The sequence below is a fragment of the Cnephaeus nilssonii genome, assembly GCF_951640355.1.
Source record: "Cnephaeus nilssonii genome assembly, chromosome: 14".
In the NCBI taxonomy this organism is placed as follows: Eukaryota; Metazoa; Chordata; class Mammalia; order Chiroptera; family Vespertilionidae; genus Cnephaeus; species Cnephaeus nilssonii.
The window spans coordinates 32,723,761-32,751,471 of NC_137085.1; the positions used below are offsets into that span (position 1 = coordinate 32,723,761).

At 40.3% G+C, this 27,711-nt stretch overlaps 1 protein-coding gene across 2 annotated transcripts in view; it reads right to left on the reverse strand.

The window, feature by feature from the left end:
• NTRK2 (neurotrophic receptor tyrosine kinase 2) overlaps window positions 1-27,711 on the reverse strand; it is a gene marked incomplete at its 3' end in the record, with an annotated part of 314,958 nt that overhangs the window by 213,612 nt on the left and 73,635 nt on the right. For both annotated transcript variants that reach the window (XM_079790908.1, XM_079790909.1), the window contains exon 14: window positions 26,108-26,207. In XM_079790908.1, the coding sequence (XP_079647034.1) occupies window positions 26,108-26,207 (100 nt within the window). The remainder of the gene's footprint in view (window positions 1-26,107; window positions 26,208-27,711) is intronic.

A 27,711-nucleotide genomic window follows, 5' to 3' on the forward strand; every position in this document is an offset into this window, starting at 1 on the left:
GGAAGCAAGAAGGTTAAGTCTTTTAGTGAGTTCTTAAATCAAATGATTTGAATATATAAAAAGATATATGAGTATGAAAAAAATATCCTTACGTTCTAAAAGGTAAGATATACTAGAGAATGTAAGGAACTCTTCAGAAATGTCAACAAAACACACACGTAAAGATCATCCACTATAATTAGAGACTAATTTTAGGTGTTATAATTAATTTGAAATTAATTTTGGGAGATATAACAGATAGTTTCTTCAGATTCTTCCTCATCCTAGAAGTAGTAACTGACACTCACAAAGGCAGAGATTATCCCATTTAAAACTGCCTACTTCTCAAAGATCAGATCATCATTCTTCTGCCTGGTTACTTTGCACACATAAGGTATGGACACTGGGAGGTAGAAATGGGGCTGGCCTTCATTTGGTAAATTATGAAGAGAGGAAGAAAAGACAAAAGGATATACCACAAATTTACCATTTTACAGTATGACTCCTGATAGTCTTTCATCTATAGTAATAAAAGTGTAATATGCTAATTAGACCAGAAGTCCTTCAGGACAAAGCTGTGGCGGGCGGGGGCCGAGGCAGAGGCAGAGGCGGCTGCTGAGTTGGCGGAGGACAAGGCCCTTGCACAAATTTCATGCATCAGGCCTCTAGTACAAAATAATATCCAGGTGAAGCTACAACAAACACTGTCAAAAAGGACTTACCACAATTCCTGAGACAATCCATATCAGAACCATACCTTTTTTGTTTACCGACCAAGATAATATCATACTAAGTTTTCCATATCCCTGAAATTACCACTGACTCATTCAAACTGGAAAACTTATCATTTTTTCTTTACAAAACAAGATAGAAGAAAAGGCCAAGTATGATAGTTCATATTTCTATCTGCAACCATCTAATACACTAGCTCTTAACTAGGAGCCAATATATCAATAAGGACTATTGATTGATGATGTCTAGCACCACCCCATCCCCAACTCTGATGGCAGCTTTGAACATATCTCTCTCCTGCTATGCAGTGTCCATTGTTACACATAAAAAGAAGTATCCACAGTGGGAATCATAGACTCTTAAGGTCAAGTTGTGAGGGAACTAGGCCTTGGTAATCTCTGGACCTAGAACTTCTTCCTGCCTTCTCACTTGTGCTTCTTCACCTGGCCAATAGAAGCCAAATCAGCAACCTTGTACAAGATATGGGGGAGGCTAAATGGCAGATTATTTTATTAAATATCTTGCCAGTTTGTTCTTACAAGGCAGGGGTTATCAAACTTCTTCTGTAAAGGGCCAGATAGTAAGTACTTTAGGCTTTTTGAGCCAAATGGTCTTGGTCATAACTATGAAGTCTGCCATTGTAGCATTTAAACACCCATAGAAAATTCACAAACAAATAGGTGGGAATGGGTTCTAATAAAACTTTATTTATAAAACAAGCAATGGGCCAGATTTGGCCTGTGGGCCTTAGTTTGACAACCTCAGTTTTAAGGGAATAACACAAGATTTGTTTTTTGCTTCTCCTTTACTGGTGGAATTTTGGCATGTAGTGCAAGTGTGTTCATCATAACTAGATTTTTAAGGGAGAAAAAAATAATATAGAGTCCCATCTATAGTGATTTATTTTCTATTCCCAAAATCCAGCTACCACAGGCACTACTAAAGGTGTGGGGGGTTATTGCTGACCATGGTCAGGAGTGTCTTGGTTTCTTCTTTGCACATCTAGCATTTGCTTTTGTCAGCAGTGGATAGAAATAGCTCCATTTTCTCCATAGAAGACATCCAAGATGGCATTAGGATTTCAGACCCAATACACTTGAGAAAAGTTCTTCTAACTTGCACACTCTTTTTCTACCTAGCTAAATGCCTCACCTTCCTGTTCCTGAACACCTGAGGAGCAAGTAGAGTCATGGCCTGGCATAGCACATTTTCCTCAGGGAACCCGCCCCCCTTCTTACCGAGCAAGAAAACTCTTGAAACTAATTTGTCTCTCTGTGACTAGAAAAAAATTTAGAACTAATGCAAAGCCCTCTTTTGGAAAATTCAGCTCTATTTCTGCCTTCACAGAAAAAAGGAAGGTAGGAGTGAGGGGGTGGCTGGAAATTGACCTCTTGAACATGGCAGATGAGCTGTCTTTTTAATTTGGCCTTAGCCTAAACAGCAACCTATGTGATCCCTCTCCTCGCTTGTTAAAGTATTTTCTTTATGGGGGAGAACAAGCCCCCTTGGAAATGGGTGCACTTTATTAATAGAAAAAAATCAAGTTGTAATGGAACCTCTGAATCAATGTTACCAGGAGTTCATGTAGACCTTTCAGAATAAGCATCTATGTTGTGTGGACTTTTTTTTATTATTATTACTTGTTAACGGCTTTACTCTTATCCGTGTGCTCAGAGACCTTGGCAAGATGAGCATTTTATAAATCTGATAAATAAATAATTGAAGCCTTCCAATCAATATCACCCAAGGGATAATGAACAAAATAAACTAATAAACAAAATAGAAAAAAATATGTATCACCCAAGGGAGAAGGAAGGAGGCACTCAAATCTTCATTAAAGTCAAGGTCTGCCCCCCTCCCCGCACCACCCCCTTTCTGATAAATGCTAGGGAAGAAGAGGCAGAGGCCAGGAAAGGCTCCTCTCACAGCCATAGGCTGAGAGCAGCAAGCTGATCCTTCCACTTAGCCCTCTACGGAGAGTAAATCAGTTCACTATGTCAGGTTTCACATGATGGCCAGAGATAAGCCAGAGGATGGACACAGCGTGCTTGTCCCCGTGAAGCAAAGTCCACCAGCACGAGCTGGGCAGTCCATGCCTGAGGGTGACTTGCTCACCAGGAGCGTCATTGGAACTGCAGCGTATGGGCTCACACTGAACTGCTCTGGAAAAGTGTTTGTCAGCACAGCGGTAAAGCACTCCAGAGTGGGTCTTTACAGGACTCTGCAGCCAAAATGAGCCCAAGGGGAATTCCAAGGTAAGTCTCATGAAGAGGTATAAAGCCTCATTAGTGCAAAGAGGATTTACTCCGCTCCCGATCCAACCAAGAATGCAGGTGCCTTGTTCCCAAATTTGTGATTCATTGTGGTTCTACAGATCACCCAATTATAAGGAATCATCACTGGTTGGCGCCTGAATAGCCTCCCGCTCTTCTAAAAATACCACTGACAATCAGAGGGCACCTACAGGCCTTTCCATAGAGGAGAAATGTGCTGAGCTGGCAGGTGGTTTATTTAAAGAAAGCAAACAGCCAGGCTGGTGAGGCCTACTATGTAAAGGAAGACTTTTTTAAAAAATGAAATCATACCATTCAAACGAAGTTCAAAAATCATTTAGGCTCTCATTCTGCCTTAAGGTAAGTCTATCTACAAATCTCCAGGGACAAACGTAAGTTATTGTAAAAGTCTTTGAAAAATAAACTTCTACAAGCAAATCTTTTGCGTGATCAAACTACACTCGCTGTCAAAAAATTAGGACAGTTTTGCAATGGGTTGCTGGAGCTGGCTGAAACTGGTTTGTTAGATTTTCAGGAATTTTGCAAGCTAGGTGATTTCCCATTGGTAGTTTGAAATCAATCATAATAGGAATATTTACACCATGGAAATCAGCAAAGTACAATTCAGAGCCCCAACTCCGCTCCACCCCTGCAAGCTGATTGTTAAATATTTACTAATGTACTATTCTCACAGGCTTTGTAAAACTTCTCCAGCTTTCTCTTCTCCAAATGCTTACATTCTTTGAGAGTGGTGAAAAAGTAGGACTCTCATCAGAAATCTCCTTTACAATTTTCTGGAAGAGTTAGCCTCTACTGAAAGCAAAAGGAAATCAACTGCTTTGCAAGACAATCCCCTTACAACAACAAAACTGCTGTATTAAAAAGACACCATTAGCCCCAATTTACCTGTGCTATTCTTCCTATTATTTGTCAATCTTTGAAACATCATTTAGTCCCTTCAGAGCTCTGAGAATTATGTCATCTCTCAAACTTCCGGATAAGAATGGGTTCAGTACTTGAATGGTACAACTGACACTACAAGTAGCCACAGGTGACCTCAGTATTTATGAAGCACAACCCTACTTGCCTTCTTAATATAACTTCTCCCTTCCAGTAAAGAGCTAGAAGTTCTTTACCTCCTGGAGTCTTTCAGACAGAAATAACTCTTAGTACAACTTAGGGATTGGGAAATGTATCCTCCATGACTTCTTAAAAAAAGTTATTGGCTCTAAAACCTAATAATAAAGACGTCCCAATACCAATTGTTGGAAGATGATTCTTCTTGGGCCCCTTGCATTTCCATCTATCTTATAAGGAGAGATACTACTGCCTTTTGTTCTGGATGATTATTTTGAGGAAGTTTGTATAGCAAACAGCCTTAGGAGCTACAGATAATATGTCCAAAGCATGTTTACTGCCCATTAAAGGAGTTAGGGTTCCTTTTCTATAACACAGAGTATGTGCAGGCATCCTTCTGGGCCCATCTGCATCACCCCCATGAAACTTTGGGCAGAGAACTAATTCGTGTGTGCTGCTCATGCTGCTTCTCATGGAATGAGTAATGACCCAGGGGTCTCATGTCCTCTCATGTCTCATACCACCATCTATGAAATTGAGCCAGGCTAACTTGTTAGCCTGCAAGTAGAGAAAAATCTCAGACCCTTCACAGTTCTTGACACCTGTTACCTATAAAGCTTTTAAAAAGTAATCTATATCTATAGTTATATCTCTGTTTCTACCTGTATCTATCCACCTACCTCTCTATTGAATGAGAACTACTTGTGTCTCTGGGGGATTCTTTATAACTCTCTTGGGCAATAATGTATAAGACAGCACATAATGACTGCAGAGCTGAAAACTGCAGAGCTGTTCACTCTGTTGAAGATATACATATGGAAGTAGCCAAAATGAGCATGAACAAAACAGTCTTCTGTGTCCTCTAGGACAGGGCTTCTCAAGCTTTAAGGAACATATAAATCACCTGGGAATCTCATTAAAATGCAGATTTGGATTCAGTAGATCTGGAATGAAGCCCAAGATACTGCATTTTTAACAAGTTCCCAAGCAATGCTGATGATGCTGGTCTTGATAGCAAGGCTCTAACAGCAACTAAATATGCATTTTATGCCTGTTAACACTCTAATATTTACATAAATTCAAACTTTTTTTAAACTGATAAGAACAGATACTACACTGATCTTAGTCAAAATGCCGAGAAGCGATAAACTCTAACATTTTTAATAAAAGTATCTACAACCCAAGAAGTCCACATACATCGAGAACTCCTATATTAGTTTAATAAAGGATACTAAAACAATTCCCGAGAACATGATCATGAGTGCTTATATACTTATATGAGGAAAATAACAAGATTTGTTATCACTTTAGTCTGCATTATAAACACATTCTATTCAAAGAAATAGGAGCAAAGGAAACATGTAGGAGAAGACTTTCCTGGGTTATGTAAAGAGTTTGCAGACTGTAGCAAGCATGTAAGTAAACAGGGCAAATAGCCTCATGGTTAACATTGCTGATAATTATATCTCTGTCCAGGCTAATGCTGATGGGCTAAGCATAACAGGGAAAGAGGAAATAATATATGGACATAAGACTGACTCTGAAAAATTAAATGTGCTGCCAGGGAAAACACAGTGGGCAGGAGGAGGGCTGACTTGTGGTCCCCATGCTGTCACTGCCTTGTACAGAAGCTGAGGGAAACTGAGGTACTCCCTGCTGAAAGGTGATAGTACTCCAAGATCCAGACCTCTCACCACGTCTTTTTATTTGTTTATTTTGTTCTTTATATTCCACATATAAGTGAAATCATACAGTATTTATCTTTCTATGTCTGCCTTATTACACTTAGTACAATACATTCCAGCTCCCCTTGCCACTTCTCCATCTTGGTCTAGGTCTCAGTCACCTTTACAGGCAGACACTCAGCCTCATAGGCCAGTTTTTAAGACTATCGTCAGCCCAAAGAATTAAATCTTTCCATCTCATCTTATTCACTTGGGAATAAGTTGTGTGCCCATTTGAAAAGCACAAGAGAGAGAGGGCTCAAAAATTTTTTTGAAAGGCAGAAAATATATCTGAGGATTTTATTAGGAAATATTGAGTAGTACTTTTGCTTTCTTCCTTTTCTTTCTTTCACTGTCTCCTTCTTTCCTTTCTTCTGACTTTTTTCCTCCTTCCTATCCTCTCTCTCTTCTTTCTCTCTCTACAATAAAGACTACCAGGGAGGCAGTAAGGTGTATTTCAGGATTCCACACACCAGTTTCTCATGAGGTTAGTGACTAATACTTTTGAAAAGATTTCTATGGTCATATAGAAGGTCCTGGGTTAGGAAATCCTGGGTTAAATAGAGTTCAAAGTTTTCTTTACTATCTCAAGCCTTTAACAGGCTGATGTCCACCGTGCTCTCTGAGATGGGGCTGTGGGTGCTGCATCTTCTATATTCGACCACATAAACACCCCTCTCCCATCCACCTCCCACTAGTGTTCTGAGGAATTCACTCTGAGAAAGAGAGCTCTGACACAAAGATTTTGAATGCTGGAGCCCAAGCTGTTGTGTTTAAATTAAATCCACCAGGAAAAAGCCTTGCGGCCTTGGATAAGTCACATAACTTCTCTGAGCTTCCTGTTTCTTCAGGTGTAGAAGGAGTCAATGACATCTACCAGATGGTGCCATTGATAGGACAGAGTAAGACAAATTATACAAAGCACCAGGCACAAAGCTGCTAGCCACCTTGGCCTTTCAGATTCAGAGGAGCGGTTAATCCATGTCCCTTGAAGGCTGGATAAGAAAGCATTCATCTTACCAAAAACTACTATGGAGAGGAGGTCACCAGACTCTTTTCTAACTTCATATATTTCAAAACTGGACCTGTGTCTTGTCCCATCCCCTCACATCCGAATATTCTCTTCCAAGGGCTGGCCCCAGGCTGTGTTTGTGGTCAGTCCTAACAGATGAAATTTGCCAAATGAATGAAGGAGAGAAGGAAAATATTAAGATGGAAAAGGTCACAGAGAATAAACAATGGCAGGAATGAGGCCAGGCCAGAGAGAGGGGGCATGACTGTTCTGAGTCAAATCTTTTACCTGTTAGAGAAATAGAAACTCAGGCGAGCAAATTCTTTCCCTGGGTCTCATTCAGGGTCCCATTTCAAGTCTATACTAATAAAAGGGTAATACGCTAATTAGACCGGATATACCTGACGTCTTCTGGACGTCATTCCTGACGAACTTCCTGACAAAGCCGGGAGCGTGGCCGGCCTGCAAACCACCCATTGCCCCTTGCCCAGGTCAGCCCTGCCCCCCAGTGGGGACCCCCACCTCGATTGGAGGTGTGGCTGGCCTGTAAACCGCCCACAGCCCCTCGCCCAAGCTGGCCCCGACCCCCAGCGGGGACCCCACCCCAATCCAGGGCCCCCTTCAAGGCAGGCCACCTGGCCCCCACCCATGCACCAGGCCCCTATCGTATATAATAAAAGGGTAATATGCAAATTGACCCTAATAGCAGAACAACCACTGGACCAGTCACTATGAGGTGCACTGACCACCTCTTGGTCCCTTTCCCCGGCCAGCAGGCTCCAATTGCCTGATGGCCAACTGCAGCGGGGGTGGGGCCGGAGAGCAGACGGGAACAGCCGACCTCTCGGTCCCTTCCCCCGGCCGTCAGGCACCGATCACCCGATGGCAAATGGGGAACCAGGGGTGGGTGGCAGTGGTGGGCAGGGCCAGCTGCAGGCAGCTGGGGAAGATGGCCCTGATCACAGGCCAGGCCTAGGGATCATACCCATGCACGAATTTCATGTGCTGGGCCTCTAGTATAAAGATAAAGATACAAATATCACAGAGCTGTGTTAAGGAATCAGGGGAGATCACATACACAAAGTACTTAGCACAGAACCTGGCACAGAGTAGGAAGTACATCACAGAGAAATAATCACAGCAGAAAATAATCACAGAGCTAAGTGTTCTTTTTTGGAACGAAGTGGGGAAAGTAGATGCTATTATTCTCAAATCAAATTCTCTGGTTTCTAGATTGGAAAATAGATATCATAATCCTACTGGGGAAACCCCAGAAAAAGGACTAGACTCAGGGCAGAATATTTCATTCCCCACGACTGACTGCAGATGTGCCCAATGACTGGTGGCAGATGCAGTTTCCATGCTGTCATTCTGAGAGAGAGAAAACAGACACTACTACCTACTGGATTCCAAGAAGATTACAGACAACAATGAAAAAACAACATTTCAAGTTTGCTGAATAAGGACTTCTACCCTAACCTCCACACAGAAGTCAGGTAGGGGGATCACTTCCCTAAGTTAGGACTCCCCTCACCTCCTCCACCCATGACTATATTCTCCCCCACCTTATACATTTATTAATCTATTGTCTGTCTCCCTCATTGCAATGGAAGCTCCACAAGGTATGGACTCGCTCTGCCCTCAGGGTCTATTACAGGCTGGCCCAGAGCAGGTTATCAGTAAATATTTGTTGAAAGAATGAATGAATCCCACATTAGTTATTTAATAAGCATGAACACTTAAGGATTTATAGTCCATTAAAACAAAATGAGGACCATGAGACCAGAATTTTTAAAAAATTAGTAATGTTATTATAAATCAAATGAACAGCTTTATTAATCACTTCCAACATTAATAGAAAAATCAAGAAAGAAATTGAAAAGGGCTTGGCAGGAGCCAGGAAATCACCATCAACATGATCACACTTCACATTTAGATGTCCTAAACCTGCCTCTCAATGACTTCCCTATCAATTTCCAAATGCAGTGGCTCCACTGTATCCTCAGGACCAATTCCAAACTCCATAGCATGGCAGGAAGGCCCTTTGCATCCTGGCCCTTGTCCATCTCACCATCATCATCTCCTACCACTGTCCTCTTTTATCTCCACCCCAGCAATATCCAAACAAGCCCAACATGAACCTCTCTGCCTTGATAGGTGCCTCCTTCTTCATCTCATCCATGTGATGAACTTCTCCTCATCCTTCCAAGTCTCATTTGAAGGTTGACTCCTCTGTGAAGTAGTCCCTGATTTTTTTAGACAGAATGAATCAGTCCTCTCTTGTGCGTGGCTTTTTAGATTATCTACTGCCTTACCATCCACTTAGATGTCATTTATTAATCTATTGTCTGTGTAAGTGATGTACACATACTTATTCTATGTGTCTGGCACATTGTATATGCTCAGTAATATGTTTATCAGAAGAACAAAGAAATGGATGCATGACCACTGTTAACACTTTCTCTTCCCACATCGCTACCCTTCCCAGCTAATTAATGACCTACAACCAAAGACAAAAGGTCACTGAGAAGGTATGAGGTAAACTTTATGGAGCATATAATATCTGCCGGGCACTATCTTATTAACCTTTTGGTTATCCCCAGAAGTCCTCTCTGAAATCGGTGCTGTTATGCCCATTTTATAGATAATGAAACTCACAGAAAAAGAACCTTCCAGAATATAGAGTCCAATCTGAGTCTACACTCCTCCTACTACCTTGTTTTGGCTCAAATGCAAGCTCCATTTTATCCTTTATCAATTCAGAGGGTGTTCTCTTCCCATATTCTCACTTCTTACACTATGTTTCCAAGTGGCCCTCAAATGGCATCTGTCTACCAAACTTCTCTAAGCCTCCTGGACGTTCCCCTCTCTTCAAGACCCTCTTGCTCCAAAAGCCTGACTAAATGTTCCCAGTGCCTTCTAATTCTTCAGTAATTCTTCTACCCAAGTCTCCTGAATGGCTTTGAAACAATGTATAAGAATAAACCATGAATACCAAGAACATATGGTGCCTTCTGTCCTTGTAGTTCAGTTCAGTTAAAAAAAAAAAAAAGACATTTACTGAGAGTTAACTCTGCCTTGCACATTACCAAGTACTGGAGACAAAGAGATAACAGAACAGAACTGTTAACTTCGAGGAGCTTTCAGATTAATGGGAAGATTAACAGGTAAAACATATTCTTTCAAGATGATAAGCTAAACATTTTTTCTGGATGATTACTCATGGTATTACAAGTCTACAAAAAAGGGACATTGTCCAACCTGAGGCTATCAGAGGAGGCTTTCTGGAAGAGGTGATGCCTGAGATTTATCTTTAAAAGATAGGCAAGAAACAACCAGGCAAAGGGATGTGTGAACAACACTCCAGAAAGAAAAAACAACAGTATTGTCTGCAGTACTAGTAAGTGGTGACATCACCTTACAAGAACTTGGATGGTTACTGGTGTGGTTTTCATGTATTCTTCCTGAAATTTTCACATGTGGAGGGCTTGTTTTGCAATCAATAATTCAAACAGAACCCAGCTCATTATCCCTCCTTTTTTTCTTTAAGGGTCTCTCCATGTAAGATGCTGATGACTCCTGTGAGATGAGTTAAGGTTTTCAGGATGCTGTGGTCCATTTAGAGGCAGGAGGAAGTCATTTTCTACACAGCATCCCAGTACAATACAGTCATGGGACTGAGCATGACCACCCCAGAGGGAGAAATCCCCATCCTCCCAATGCACATTCCCTACTCCCTTTCCTGTTTGCACCTTCTCCACGATTTTGTTTTCCTATGAACTATCCAGATTCTCTTACAAACTGGACAAAGATTTCTCTCTACACAACAGATTGATGTGACTTAACTCAAATGTTTATTAGAAATTATCTCAATCACTCCCATTCTGGTGAGTTAAGTTTGATGTCTAGTAACGTAATTTGTTATTTCTTAATAAAAAGACAGTCTCCTCCAATATTAGTAGGTTATGAACTTTGATGTTGGAATGCACCTTTGATAGCATCTAGAAATAGATATTTTAATACACCAAGAAGGAAAGAGAGTCAGCAGGGCAGCAGTTGAAGAAGCTAAAGCATTAAAACCAGAACTATCTGGATATAAATCGTGGTTCTGCCAATTACTAGCTCTATGATTTTGGACACATTAGTAAATGTCTCTGGACTTCAATGAACTCATTGTTACATTGCAGGATTTTTATGAAAATCAGAGAAAATGTGTCAAGGATGTGGCACACAGTGCCACTTCCCTCAATAGGTGGCAACTATGATCTATACCTTGCTTAATTTTTAAATTAAATTTTAAGATCATCCACTTGTTCACATGTAGCCCAAATTAGCAAACAAGAGATAAAAATAGTTTTAAACATACTGATAAAAAACATCAAGTAATATATTGAATTTCTTAGACCTCCTACAGGAAAAAAACTGCCATAGGTCAGTTGCCCAGAAGTGGACCCAGAGAGCAGTGTTCATGGCAAGTGATTTATTAAAGAAGGACTCACAGGAGAGAGGGAAGTAGGAAGAGGAAATAGAAGAAGCCAAGCAAAACTGCATTTTCAAGTGCAGCCTCACTCTCAGCCTGATCCTGCAGGGAGCTCTGCAGTGTAAATTACACCACAGATCTTGAGAACCCGTCAATCATCCCAAAGGGTTGGTCCAGCCTACGATCACGGGAGTGAGCTTTTCTGCTCCTACACTAGTCAGCCAGCTGCTAAGGAGGGGTTGAGAGAAGAGGGTAGAGGGTACTTAATCCCCATTCACCTCCAGCTGTGTGTGCATTGTATGCACTTGTGTGTGTGTGTGTGTGTGTGTGTGTTGGTGTGGGGCAGGAGCTCCACTAGTTCATGGCTTGCCCTCTGAAGAAGGTTCCAGGTGCCAGCCCTTAGGAGAAAATGTACACAGAAGCCAGGATCAGCACACAGGACCAGTAAGGGAGCTTGAGGGAAGCTGAGCAAAGCACAGACATAATAACATTTGCAACATTAATCAAGAGAATTTCATGGAAACCTATCTGTGTCAGTTCTGCCTTCCGATCATTGGAGTTGGTCCATCACCAAATGATGTACGTTTAACTGTAAATATGTGCATTTTTCTTTAGTGATTTACAAAAACCAAGTTTGAAGTACATATTTCCTAGGAGTATAAAATTCAATTTTGAAGGTTTTCCCTCAGGCATCAAAAAAATGAGCATTTCAACCGATTACAGCTGTGGTTTTCTGCTAAAGAAACTTGTGCCAGTCTCTAATAGAGGGCACAGCCACTGCTCAGATGGACGCGATTGGGAGAGAGCAGTGGCCAACGCCTTAAATACCAAGAGAAAAGCTGGCACCAACAACTCCTGGGCTTCTTCACACATGCATATTCATTTAACCATCCACACCGCTCAGAGATTCTGGGATGTTATCTGAATTAAGTTGTGTGATCTATGCATCTGTACGATAAAAGTATTATACAGAGATTCAAGACTCTGCTTTAGTCAAATTAATTCCTGTAATTTAAAAATATAATTTCTTATATCTCTATGTCCTTATCTACAGAAGGGGAATGCTGAGTAAGATTTCAGGTAATAGAGACTCACTAGAGACAGCCAATTGGGTAGGCAAACTGGATTAACTCATTCATTATTTAAAATGGCTACAGAAACATGAAATATCAAAATAATTAATTTGTTAGGGCCGTGAATTGTTTTAAACACCTCTTTTTTTAAAAAAAAGTCCAATAATGTTTATAATTTGGCAATTATAATTTATGGCGATTATGTCAGCACATCTGAAAGACTAGAACTGGAACAGGAAAGTATACCCTAAACCACTGTATAACCAGATACAGTAAAGCAAAATTCATGAAGAATTTCTGAGAGGCCAAACAGATATAACACTGACAATTAACGGGCACCTTGAGCTTTTGCACCTAGAATTAAGTTCCAATTTTATTTTTTAATATATTTTTATTGATTTTCAGAGAGGAAGGGAAAGGGAGAGATAGATACATCAATAATAAGAGAGATTCATTGATAGGCTGCCTCCTGCACGTCCCTACTAGGGATGGAGCCTACAACCCAGGCATGTGCCCTGATCAGGGATCCAATCATGACCTTGCTGGTTCATAAGTCAATGTTCAACCACTGATTCACATGGACTGAACTAAGTTCCAATTTTAAATAAGCAAGTATTGGTTGTTGCCACTAAGGGCAAGAGGCTGTTTACTATTTTAGAAACTCTCAGAATACCTTAGGAGCTCAGGAGATGAATGGATTTAGGGAGGGATTGGAGAAAAAAAGATTTAGCCTAAGAATGACTGTATTCCTCAAACAAAATACAAAATTCTCAACTACCAATTGTAAAATATTTGCAATGAACTAACATTTCAAGGTGAAACACTTGCTAAAGTCAGTGCTAAAATGAAGCTACTCAGACTTGGCATCTCCTACTCTTGGCATATTCTAATTTTGAGAATTCAGAGTCTGATTATAATTCTCTGCTTTCCCATGCATTGTTCCATAATTGAAAACCTTTAGAATCAATGAGAATCTGATATTGAGTCTAAAATGCTGAATAGAGGGAAAAACAAGGATGTCAAACCAAAATTAATACTGTCAAAGAATCCATGTAAATAATTGGGATTATCCAAAAGTATGGATAACTGTTTTCCATTTCTAGGTTTTCATTATGAAAGTCTGTACATGGCAGATCTATCTTTTCAAATACGATTTTTGCTGGTAATATCCGATTTAGTTTCTTTGAATTTGCTAACCCATAAGCATATTAGGTGATAAGAAAATAGACTAGAATAATATGTATTACTGGCACTTCATAAAGAGGAACATCTACATGACAACAGTGATGAGTTGGAAAGGACCCAGTTCCCAGGTCTTATGGGGGAAGGACGCAGAGTGCTCTCCTGGGGCCAGGGGACAGGGAGATGTGGCTGGGGAAGGAAGGAGGAAGAGGATAGAAGCTCCCCAAAGGTGGCAGTCAATTCAATACATCCCCAAACAGAGAGAAAATAAGAAGGGGGTGAATCATAAAGATAGAAAAATGCATTTAAGGAGATGTGAATGTCTGCTCATAGAGTAATTAAATCCTCCCCACTCTCATATCATGGTGATTCAAGAAAGACGACTAATCCAGACCACAAGATGGCAAAGCACTATTAGTAATCTATCAGGGGGATAATAAGCAGAAAAAGCAAGTGCTTGCTTCCTCTCCAGAATTGCACCACTTCAGAAACTCCCAGCCTTTCCTTATGTTCTAGCCCTGTCTTTCAAGCCAAAGGGAGCACCATGCACAGAGAACATGGGCTCCACTGAACATGTAATCATACTTATGAGGAAAACCAGAGTTCCCACAATATCTTGGATCACTCTGAAAATGCATCAGTTATTTCCAAAGAGTGGTGCTTTTCTCTCAATAGCAACTGAGATATCAAAAAAAAAAAAAAGAGAGAGAGAGAGAGAGAGAGAGAGAGAGAAGAATCTGACTCAGATTATATCAGCCACAAAATTAACTATACTCTAATGACCTAGCTTTTGAAATGAACTGGGCTACATAAAAGAAATCAGAGTGGCCAAAACCGGTTTGGCTCAGTGGATAGAGCGTCGGCCTGCGGACTGAAAGGTCCCAGGTTCAATTCCAGTCAAAGGGCATGTACCTTGGTTGCGGGCACATCCCCAGTAGGGGGTGTGCAGGAGGCAGCTGGTCCATGTTTCTCTCTCATCAATGTTTCTAGCTTTCTATCCCTCTCCCTTCCTCTCTGTAAAAAATCAATAAAATATATTTTTTTAAAAAAGAAATCAGAGTGAAGATGAGAAGAATGATAAGAAAAACCAGAGACATAACTCAAACCCTGGGTACTACCCCTGGCATGGTGATGTGATCACTATCAACCATAGCATTCTATGAGTGTGTAATGCTGGGGTAGGACAGGTCTGGGAGGGGCTGGGGATCATACTGCTGAAGTGAAGCTGATCATGAACCTGAACTGAAATTTTCTCAATATACCTGTATCATGAACCTCTCTCCCCTAGTCCTCCAAAGATATCTTTTCCCCAGTCATCTTATATCAGAAATCAATTCTGTATATTAATACATCAGGGTTGCCCACAGTTAAGTTCTATATATACACTTTCACAGTTTATGGCTTATCCAAGTACCCTTCACTCAGAGAAGCCTTATAAAAGTCTGTAAGTCCCTATAGGATATGCATTTCTGTCACTTATCTGATCTCTCCTCCTGCTCCCCCCACTCTCACCTTACTCCGCTTCAGCCACCCTGGCCTCTGCTGTTCCTTCAACATGCAGAGCTTCCCCCAGCCTCCAGGCCCTTGCATTTGCTGTTTCCTCTGCCAGGAATGCTGTTCCCTCAGATATAAGCATGCTCACTTCCTCACTGCCTTCATTCTTAGTTCAAATACCATCTTCTCAAATAGGCCTTTATTAACTATTTAAAAAATAACACAACTCACTATTCTCTTCTTACCTTTATTCATTTTATTTATAGCATTTGTCATTACCTGTAGATTACATCTATATTTCTTCCTCTATCTTTTTGCCTCTCCTCTCCCCTGGAGTTTAAGTGTCATGAGGCTGTTATTTTGTGTATCTCAAAATCATTGAGCAAAGACATTGTGGAAATTCTTCTATTTTTCCTTATCACAATGATTCAGCATTAAGTAGGTATAATAAACCTAATTGCTTTAGAATTCCACCCTACATCTTTGTTCTCTTTAGTATTAAATTTCCAGTGCCTTAGGATAGTCCTATTCAAATAATCTTTTTAAAGTTTAAGTTAAAATTATTTACTCAACACTTTATTTTATTATTTAACTTAAGCCTTATCCTAAATAATAGTATCATTAAACCAAAGATATGATGTTCTGGGTATACTTTTTTCTAATAAATATTAAAATAAATATAGAACCATCACAATTAAAGATGACAACCCTGAGTATCTCCTGAAGCCATCTTATTACCACTGATGACATATGTCCCAGATTTGAGGAGTACACAGTAGCATCCAATAGCAATATATACCAGTGGAAATACAAGTTAGCGATATCCAATGGCAATATGAACTAGTGCTAAAGCAGTGAATTTAGTGTGGAAATAAATTTCATTTATTCTTATGTTTCTTAGTCTCACAGCATAAAACATTAAATCTGGAGTCATGAGGCCTGGCTTCCAGCCCTGGATCTGCCGCAAAGCAGAGACATATCCTTAGGCAAGTCATTGAAGCTCTGTGGCCCCAATGTCCTCGGATCTACAACAAAGGCTCTGGGTGATTCCTGAGCTCCCTGCCAGTTCTCACTATCTTTGATTCCACCAATGATCACAGAGATGAAGGACATAATTCTAAAGCAATTAGGTTTATTATATTTACTTAATGATTAATCAATGTGATAAGGAAAAAAAGAATTCCAACAATATCTTTGCTCAATAATTTTGAGACAAAAAATAATAATTTTACAAAATACAATAATATTTTGATATAGTAACACTGACTATACATCTTTTCTGTAACCCCATAAACCCCAATTAGGCAGCTGGACACCAAACATCCATGGCCTCAAGGAAGCGTTGTCCAGATAGAACTTAAAAAAAGGGGTGTGGGGGTTTGAAATCCTTGGTGATCAGGTTGCTCTTGTTTTTGTTTTTCTTTTGTTTTAACAAAAGCCAGTATGCAGAAGAAATGACTGAATTAAAAAAAAAAATGAACACCATTCTGCAACTCTTAGAAATTAAATAACTATTTCAAAAAATGATCAGCACTAGACACATTTGGGACATTTTTCTGAAATTCAGACTCTGTAAATTCAAACAAGACTCTCCCCATACTCTTTTTCTTAATAATGTATTACTATAATATAAATCTGAAAAACAACTACCTCTCATGGAATTAGTTCAACGAGCCATGCACTAAGCTAAGCACTGATTTAATTCTTATAATCACCCAAGAGATGGCTATTATTGCCTCCTTTAACCAAAGAGGAATCTAAGATTTAGAGAGTTTTAAAATTTGCCCCAAAATATGTTTAGCTGGTGGGAGATCGGGGATTTGAACACAAGCTTATCTGATTCATAAGTCCCCGGTGTTAGATAGCTCTAGGCTCCTACGTTTGAAGACTTAAGAGTTAACATCTTACAAACATGAAGGATGGGCAATATTCAAACAGGCTAAATTCTGAATCACCACATGACAATTTTGCTGATTTAGAGCTAAGTTTATTCCCACAATCATTCAATATTCTTGCCCAAAATAAAGTAAGATAAAATCAGAGCATATGTTAGAATTTAAGCCAAGTTATCTTTGTTCTTTATAAATTCTGAAAAGCTTGTCCACCAACATCAGATGCTAGGAATAAGGAGGAAGAAAATCAAAAGAGAGAAGAATGAATGTAAAAATAGGAAGCAGAAAGATGTGGAAGGACAAAATGGCAAGGGAAAAAAATTAAAGGTTAAAATCAAATAAGAAATAGAGAAGAAACCAGCAGGTTTTCCCATTTGGAAAATCCTTTTTAAAATATACCATGACTCCTTTTTAAAAAGGAGACATATGTATCACTATTTGTAATACCTTAAACAGCAAAATTAAATTAAATTAAAAAAATAAAAATAAATAAAAGTAGAGATGCAGCCCTAAAAAAATAATAAAAATAAAATAAAATACACCATGATCTGTGTAAGGAAGTCAAAGTGAGTTCAGTACAGGATTTATGGAGAATAAAGAATGGGTAACAATTTTTCCTGACTTTTTAAATAGAAAATCTAATTTCTTAAGGAATCCTCTACCTTTTAGTGAAACTAGTAATGTGGAAAGCCCCTAAAATCACTGAGAGTAATTTCTAATATTAAAGGTAAACAAACCTGGGCTCTCCCCACTGAATCACACTAGGCTTGTGGGATGCCCACATAAGACCAGTAATTTTTGAAGTTCAAGGTCAGTGCACTTGCAATATTAAGGGAAGAAAATCTGCTTCTTCTATTTCCAGTCTTAAGTGATCTGGCCAGCTCCTGAAAATTCTATCCCCCTTTTCAAGATGCTGCAAAGAATGCGCATGTTTTGCCCTGATACAGACATAACCCAAATGTTGTCCTAAAAGAAGTAAAAGACTTTGGAAGGTAGATCTTCAAACTCCTCTCCCTTCCCCAAAACATATGGCAAAACTCTTTTTGTAACAATTCCAAATGACAGGAAAGAAATGCTTGTACTATTTCTTTTCTTTTGATAAATTTCCAATTTATCAAATTACTGAACAACTCTTTCAAATTATATATTTTCTGAAATTTCTGAAGATTTGAATATTATTTAAAATTTTTCTTTTCTACTAAGAGAGAGCTAAGATATACTGCGAGGTCAATCTGAAGCTGGGGGAAGGGCAGTAAAAGAATGACTTCTGTGAAAACCTGTTTTCTGTGACACAGCTTTGTGAGGGTTACATTCCCACATTATCAGAGAGAACCAACAACACTCAATACTTACTGTACAAAAGAGTTAATTGCTAAGTTCTTCAAGATTTGTTTTTCTTTCTTTAGTGGCTTTCTAATTCCAGAAAGTTAAAATAATACTGTTGGTCTCTCTGAAAAATGTCACTCTGTCATTCAAATATCCTTACTCCATATAGCTCCAAAAAAGACAGAGTACTTCACACCAAGTTTAAACATGTTTTAAAAAACATAGATCTAAGTTTAAAAATACACACAGAGTAAAACTGGTAAAGGAAATATTTAAAAGTATATTTACCACCATAGGTTTGGGAAGGCCTTCCTAATGAGCAAGACACAAAAACGAAGATGGAAAAAATGGACAGATTTGCTTCTACACTCAGGTAAATGTTTTTGTTTGCCAAAAGACACTATTTTAAAAAGTCAAGAATAAAAGAAAATGTGAACAACATATGTAACCAATAAAAGATTGATCTATATATAGTTTATAAGTCTATAAATTGACAAGTAAAAATAAACATTTCTTATTCTTCACATAATAAAGATTATTAACCTTATTATAATCAAAATATCATTTTAATTGACTTGGAAAAATATAAAAGATTGATAATATCCATTATGGATGAAAATATAAACAAAAAAATACTGTTGGTGGGAGTATAAATTAATGAAGCATTTTTACAAGGTAATCTATCAACGTTTAAAATATACACACATTTCTCTCAGCAATCCATTTCCAAATTTCTATCTTAATTGTAAAGTATTATTTGAAATAGTTTTCTATAAACTTGATTAAAATATAAAATGTTCATTATAGGAAGAAAATAAATCACAATTCATCAACAATAATAATAACCAACATTTGTGTAGTAATTAGTGCTTTTCATACATAAATTCAGTTTGTCTTATCAAACCTTTTGAGGTGGATACAATTATTGCCCCATTACAGATAAAACTGTAAGAGAGGATGAGAGACTTGCTCCAAGTCACACAGTTTGTAATGGACACAGCCAGGTTCCAGACCCAAGTAGCCAGACACCAGACTACTCAGAAGTACTGTTAAATAAAATGCAGTACATACCTTGGTGCTGAAATGGAAATATCTACAAGGCAAACTGGTTCTCTTAAAAAGATGCAGACATAGTGATGGAAGGAGATATAATGTTTTTAAAAAATTTTAAACTATGTGTAAGATATACTGTGAGGTCAATCTGAAGCTGGGGGAAGGGTAGTAAAAGAATGGTTTGAACACAATTGCAGTGAACACAATACAATCCTATATAATAAAGAGGTAATATGCAAATTGACCCTCATGCCCTCACAAGATGGCTGCCTATGACCAGGCCGGCAGGGTGGTTAGTGAGGGACAACAAACAACTGAACAAGCAGGCTTCATGGGGCAACCAGGCCAGCAGGGGTGGCAATTGGGGGTGACCAGGCCTGTGGGAAGGCAGTTAGGGGTGACCAGGCCAGTGGGGGGGGGGGTGAAGTTGGGGGTGACCAGGCCAGCAGGGCAGGCAGTTGGGGGTGATTAGGCTGGCGGGGTGGGGGGCAGTGAGGGGTGACTAGGCCAGCGGGGGGGGGGGGGGGCAGTTGGGGGCGATCAGGCCAGCAGGGGGTGCAGTTAGGGGTGGCCAGGCCAGTGGGTGGGGCAGTAAGGGGTGACCAGGCCATCACGGGGGGCAGTTAGGGGTGATCAGGCCGGCACACAGAGGCAGTGAGGGGCAATCAGGCCGGCAGTGGGGGGCAGTTAGGGGCAACCAGGCAGGCAGGCAGGTGAGCAATTAGGAACCAGCAGTCCAGGATTATGAGAGGGATGTCCGACTGCCAGTTTAGGCCTGATCTCGGGGACATCCCCCAAGGGATCCCGGATTGGAGAGGGTGCAGGCTGAGCTGAGGGAACACCTCCCCCCCCCCCCCCCCCGCACAAATTTCATGCACCGGGGCCTCTAGTACACAAATGATTACACAAATGATGTATTATAGGGTTGTACACCTGAAACCTATATATTTTTATTCACCCCAGAAAATTCAATAAAAAGGTTTTTTAAAAAGATGCAGACAAGATTGGTATTTTAATTTCTTTATGAAACCAAAAGTGAATATATTTGATTATCTACATATTAAGGGAAGCTATATATTTTCTTATTTATATAATATACACATTCTAGATTATTCAAAAAGTTTACCCTTAAGAGCAGAAGTGGTATGAGAGAGGAGGGTGAAGATAAACCTTCACTTTTAGCTCTATTTCCAAAGTGCTTGAAATTGTGAAAAACAAGAATTAATTCACGTGTTACTCTTGCAATTTCTTAATGTTATTTGTCTTTAAAAAATAGTGGGGTAGAGATTGGCAGGGGCTGGGGGGAGCATGTATGGAAAATAGTTTGCCCTTGCAGATGTTTCTACAACTGTTTCTGGCTTTCGGTCACATTTTTCCTCTTTTAAAAGTCAATCCAAATATCTGTTAAACTCAACCTTCTAAACTTTCCAGGATTGTTTTCAGCTCGTAGAAAAGGCTTTAACCTTTAACCTCTTAGCTTTGGCCCCAGTATGTTTATGACTATTTTTAAATCACCAAATTTTTGGTTTCTGTTGAAAGACATTTAGAAGATCATTTATAAGAGGAGAAACTTAAACTCTTGGCCTTGAATCTGGACTTAAGAAAGCCTGGCTCTGCATTCTTAGGCTTTGTAGTTGTTTGGTCAGTTACTAGTTGGAAATATCTCTAGCTCAAATAGCAGGAATGAATGCAAAGGGAATATGGAGGCTGAATGTGGAAGGAGAGAAAGGCTTCCTGCTCCAGTGCCTCTTGCGGGATCCCTTAGGGCCCCTTAGATGTTTATTCTAGAAGGACAAAGGATGCATCAATACCTAGGCGAAAATATCATGTGTGGGTTTCCATCACGCAATACAAGGAACTCCAAGCCTATGGCCAAAACTATTCTTACCACTGTGAGGGGTGCCGAGCTCCCTCCACCTTCCTGGTTCCCTTGTATTTTTTCCAGCCCTACACACCATCAACACCATCAGGCAGGGCTCCCAATATGGAGCACTTTTGGAAGAAACACAGCCCCTGGGCCCCCAGATGCTTCCATTTCCCCTTCATGGGCATTTCAACATCTTCAATGAGGAAAGGGAGCCAGGAAGCAATGTGAGAGCTAAACACAAATGAGAACATTCAAAGGCCTGGTTGCCTGCCTGTTTCTTGGGCAATAAAGCTGCTCTAGAAAGCCTTTCTGGCCTATTTAAGTGGAAATTAAAAACTAAAATAAATCACAGGCAGCCTTAAAAGAAAAGGGATAAAATTATGCTTTTACATGCAGGGATATCTATAAATTTAAATACATGTGTTATACATTTTATGCATCCATAGTAAGCACACATAGAATGACCCTAATATAGATGGCCAAGCACTAACAGAGGGGCTGTATTTGGGGCTTCTGCAATTATAATAACTAGACAGTTGGCCAAAAAGCAATAGGGTGGTAAAGGCAAAGAAGTGAGCATACAAAAATGCACTGGGGTAAATTCAACCTCTTGACATCATTATTGAAATAGGCCAGTAGTCTCTTGGTCACTAGCAACAAGTGTAAAATATATCAAGTGATAATGAAAGATAAGTTCTAGGTTAACGTGCAGACAGGAGCCACCACCTATCTCTTCAGCTGGATTCAGAGTTGGACAAAGACACAAATTCCGAGGCTGTGCATTCACAAAGGCAGAAATTGAAGATGTTCATGTGCAAAATGGAGAACCCTCCAACTTAAACAGCAGTAATTGTTTAAAATATTCTGAGAAAACGTGAGACAAATGATCTCCTGTGTATGGCCACTACTTATCTGGAATAAGTGAAAACAAAATGTGGGTAGGACTTTCACCCCTTCAGAAACTTAGCAAGGATCCAAGATCTCTCTTTAACCATTCACAGATGAGCTGCACTCCAAATATTAACTTTTTTCCAAATACCAAACTAAAATGGATGAAGCTGAAAATTCTCTGTGATCATTCATTCAGTCAATAAATATTTACTAGGTGCCAAATTTGGGCCTGGCACTGTATAAGGAATGATGAACAAGACCAGTAGGAATGTTATCACCACAGAGCTCACAGTCTGGCCCTCCTGCTCTAGATGGCACCATCAGCATCTGGTCATGGTAAATTGACAGAACAGAGAGAAAACCCTATGAAGTTTACAGTCACAGAGACCCATCTCCAAAGAACACCCCACAGCTCATCCTACATAATAAAGAGGTAATATGCAAATTGACCCTCATGCCCTCGCACAAGATGGCCACCCCCATGTGGTTAAAGATGGCCGGCAGGGGAGGGCAGTTGGGGGTGACCAGGCAGGCAGGGGAGGGCAGTTGGGGGGGACCAGGCCTGCAGGGGAGGGCAGTTGGAGGGGACCAGGCCTGCAGGGGAGGGCAGTTGGAGGGGACCAGGCCTGCAGGGGAGGGCAGCTGGGGGCGATCAGGCAGGCAGGTGAGAGCAGTTGGGGGAAATTGGGCCAGCAGGGGAGCAGTTAGGTGTCGATCAGGCTGGTAGGGGAGTGGTTAGGGGGTGATCAGGCTGGCAGGCAGGCAAGCGGTTGGGGGCCAGCAGTCCGAGATTGTGAGAGGGATGTCTGACTGCCGGTTTAGGGATCGGGCTTAAACCGGCAGTCAGACATCCCCTGAGGGGTCCCAGATTGGAGAGGGTGCAGGTTGGGCTGAGGGACCACCCCGCCAATGCACGAATTTCATGCACCGGGCCTCTAGTTGATTATATTCTACATTCTAGGTTTAATTGCCTGGTTTGGAATTTAGAGATCACCCTCCCATGGAAGGAAGGCCATCAATAATGTTTGGGTTCTCAGGTCAATCCATAAAGCTAGAGTGGCCCTGCATTCAGGCACAGTGTGGTTTTTAAGAGGTTTCCGGTTGTGTTACCCTAGGCCCTTTAACAGTATTAAATTGTAGTTTATAATCACGGAAACAGTCAATGCTTGCCCGGCAGGTGTGGCTCAGGGATTGAACATCGACCTATGAACCAGGAGGTTAGAGGATATTCCAGGGTTTGGAGCTTGATCTCCAGTAGGGGGCATGCAGGAGCAACCAATCAATGATTCTCTCTTATCATTGATGTTTCTCTCTCTCTCTCTCCCTCTCCCAAATAACTAAAAATATATATTTATAAAAAGAAACAGTCAATGCTTAAGACTGAAGTGTGCAACGCTGAGGATGGGTAAAAAGCTGTAAATGCCTATGGGTGGGCTGGCTGCCCTTTTCAGTCTCACTCTGCCTCCAGGACAGGGAATACGAATGGGCGGCAGAATCGCCCCAGAGTGCTTATGAGGGTGAGAATTACATTTGGAATAGCTCACCGCCATGTGAGCCAGTGGCCTCTCACATGGAACCAAGACATTGGTTCTGGCCAAGGCTACCACGTTTCTTACCTTGAAACTCAGAAATCACAACTGACGTATTCCCTAGCTGTTTCAGTAAGTATAATAGTGTTTTTACATATTCTGCCCTTTTTCAGACATATGTTTTTTCAGCAGTAATCGCAGCCCTAATAGCATTTAAAGTACATTAGCTTACATGAATTTTTAAACACCACTTTTTATGCAATTTCATTTGCCCTCATTGCATGAGCCTCATCTACTAGATTCCCCCAAAATTATCAACTCAGCATCTTACTAATAAAACCGTAACCTCAATACAGGTCTGTTTTGTTCAAACCACGGCACAGATAGACATGTAGCTAAAAATAGGAAAAGTAGTTATTCTAAACAAGAATGTGAGTCTCCAAGACAATTTTTTAAAGTATTTAATTTATGTTTAGAAGTAAGAGAGTGAAGCATACTGCCTGAAGGAAGCCGTTTAGTGGCTCTGTGACAAGGTTGAGCAAAATTTTTCTTGCAATTCATTAAGAATACCCTTAGGTTACATGTGAAAAATGTAGGTGTCTTAGCGGTAATCACCCCAAATTATCCAAATAAAATACTGTTTCCGTCTTAGTGCCAGAGTCTCTGTATGAACTCAGTCTTCTCTGAACTTAACTCTCCTCCATCTGAGCTACAGAGAATATGCTAACTTTCACAGATCATTCTGTTGGTAGTTTTCCTAACACAAAGTTGGGGTAGGGAGAGGTTTTTAAAGCCTTTGCTGAGCTCCCAGAAGGACCTAGACAGATCCTCTCCCTGAAGACCCATGAGCTGGAAAGATCTCAAACCACATTCTCAAGGTGGGAAAGGACTAGAGCCAGAGTCTGCCTCTCTCGGTAAAAAAAAAAAAAAAAAAAAATGATGCTTGGGACATCCATTCCAAGTGCCTCTAAGGAGAGGAAGCCCCTGATCAGAATGAGGAAAGCAAAATGCTATGGTAGGTGGCTGACATGCAGAAAGCAGAAGCCTGGCCTGGGCCTGGGCGCCAGCTGCACATGGGGACCCAGGAAGGTCTGTGAAGCAGTGGGGGAGTTTGGTTTGCAATACCTCTCCTGCTTCCTGTCACACTCACAAAGAGACCTGGTAGCCCATGTGTATCCCATGGAACAGTGATTCTCCAAGACGCTCAGGCAACAGAAGCATCAGCGTCCCTTGCAAAGTGCTAGAAATGCCCATTTTGGGGCCCACTGCAGACCTGTTAAATCAGAAACTCTCGGGGTGGCCCAGAAACCTGTTTCACAAGCCCTGCAGGAGTTTCTGATGCAAAGTCCAATTTGTGAGCCACCACCATAGGATTAATTAAAATCACTGTAGTGTAGTTCCTCTCCCAAGACTTAGTTATAATTAGAGCATGGCAGATCTTTCCTCCTCCAAAGGAAATGTCAAGGGTCAGCAGGCCAAAGGGTGTCAGAGGAGGTTTGAGGAGTTTAAGCCCCAGGTTACCACTACTCCTCCCCTTCACTTTGGGTTTAGGAATCTTGGTGATGGGCACCAACAGAGGGAGAGGAGAAAACTTCAGAAACAGATTTGATCCACCCCAGAGCCCACGGGACAGTAGGCAACTTCCTGCTACTTAATCATTCCCAAGTAGACAAGCAACATCATTGGTAGTTGTAATAAATCATACAGATCAAGAAAACCCACCAGACCTTCTCTCCAATGCAACTAAGACACCACTAAACCTTCTTCACAGCTTTCCCAAGCTCGTGGCAATTTATGAGAGACCACACAAAACTCAACAATAACATATTAGTCAATATATAAGTTTAAACTTCAAAACAAATGCTCTTAAACCACTAAAACTCTTGCCTATCACAGGAACATTTAAACAAGTTTTCCCCCTAAAATTAATTTTCAGCCCACTAAATGAGACCAGTGATCTATTCTTGGGCAACATAGACCCTAATTTTTAATCGTGCACTCAGAATTTTTCCACTTCAAAAAGGAAGTCACTCATTCACAAAGCAATGATGTACTACTAAATGGCTGTTACTTGGCTTCCCAATGCTGTTCAAATTCCAAAAGATGAGATTCTGAAAAGGTAGTCACAACACCAAAAGCCTACCATGGAAGATCTGTAAGTCAAAATGACAAAATACACATGGCCATAATTAGCCTACTTCCACCAAGCCTTGCCTTTCTTTCTGCTGCAAAAGGGAAACTTGGGCACTATTTGCCTATATCATTATTAGTCACTTGATACTCAAGAAACCAGTCCTGTGTCTTCTGGGACAACTGTCCTCATTGGAAAGTAGGTAGTGCTGAGTAATCAACATTATTTTGCTCTGTCTTGGTTTGTAGAATCATATCCTTGTTGCTATTTTTTCAGCCTTACAACCTAGTGATCGTAAATCTAGCTGCTTCCTTCTTTAAGAGGTAATTAGCATTAGTCATAAGCCAAAAATGATTCCACATAAGAAGTAAAATAAACACAACCCTTCTTACCTTTCATGCCAAACTTGGAGTGTCTTGCCAACTTCAGCAGAAACAGCATTACCAGCAGACAAAATCCCACTACAGATGCAATTATCACCACAGCATAGACCTAGAGAAAGGAAGGGAGGACAGTTATGGCCTTGCTAATTAGTTTCCAATATCCAGATGATGATGATGATGATGATGATGATGACAATTAATATTCATAGGATGCTTACTACTTGCTCTTCTAAGAACTGTATGTATTTCAATTCACTTAATTCTCAACAACCCTACAATGATGTATGTATTATTATTCCTATTTTTCAAATGAGAAAACAAGTTAAAAGTTATAAAATGCATTTCTAATTGATATTATGTAGAGATATAGATATATAGATATATATATAACAGATATGTACACAGATATATATAATATATCTATACTGAGATATAATATTAGATATATCTCTATCTCTTCCCATCTACCTACCTACCTACCTACCTACCTACCTGGAGAATAGAAGAACGAAATATCAATAAAAAATACTGATAATATTTGAAGTTGGTGAAAGATATAATGAGATTCATTTTACTGTTCTTGCAACTGTTGTGCACGTTTGAAAATGTTTATAATAAAAATATTTTTTAAGTTGCTCTTAGAAGTCAGGGTTCTCTGGAGCACTGAGTGGGCCTGGAAAGAAGCAAGATGGCACGTGTGGGTGAGTTCACTTGTGAAAGCTCATTAGGTTGTAGACTTACGATGTGTACACTTCTCTATATGTATGATAGAGGTCAATTCACAGTTGTTTCTTTTTAATTTAAAAATGTAATTGCAAGATGTGGATTCTATAAGTTGAGAGGGTAAATGCAGAGAGTAAATTCTATGTGAATCCTGTCTCACCCCTGAGCTGGAGATCACAGAGGGACAAGTGCATGATGCTAACGAAATGCACAGTAACATTTTAGAAACAAAGTTGGATGCAGGGCTGTGTGTCTCCTTCCATTCCTACTGCTCACCCCAAGGCCCTGCTGCCAAGAAAAGTTTGATTCTCTACACCAGGATTGGCAAGCATTTGTTGTAAAGGCAGCTGATTTCATTGCTGCTGCAAGATCTTAGATTAAGGCAGTGGTTCTCAAACAGGGAGAATGCTGCACTCATGGGACATTGGGAAAATTGGGGTTGTCACAACTATGGGAAAGCATCTAGTGAGTTGAGGCCAGGGATGCTGCAGAACATCCTAAAGTACCTAGAACAGCATCCCACCACCACAACAAAGATGTAGTCATCGACAATAACAATGTCAACAGTGCCAATGTTGAGAAACTCTGCTCTACTGCTCTCTCCACCTCTGCCATAAATGCTAATTTTCCAAAAGGTGGCTGCTTGTCAGCCTAGTCTTGCAATAAGGATGAAGCTGGAAGAACTTCCTGCCAACATATGTACTAAAGCAAGAATTAAAACTTTGTTGCTTTAAGCCACTAAGATTTGGGAATTCTTGTTACTGCAGCATAGCTTATCCTAACTGATACATCCTCACAGTGAGAGGATTAAGAATGTGGGTTCTTTCTGAGTTTAAAATTTAGATTTACCATTTATTAGTTTCATGACTTCAAAATTACTTAACCTTTCA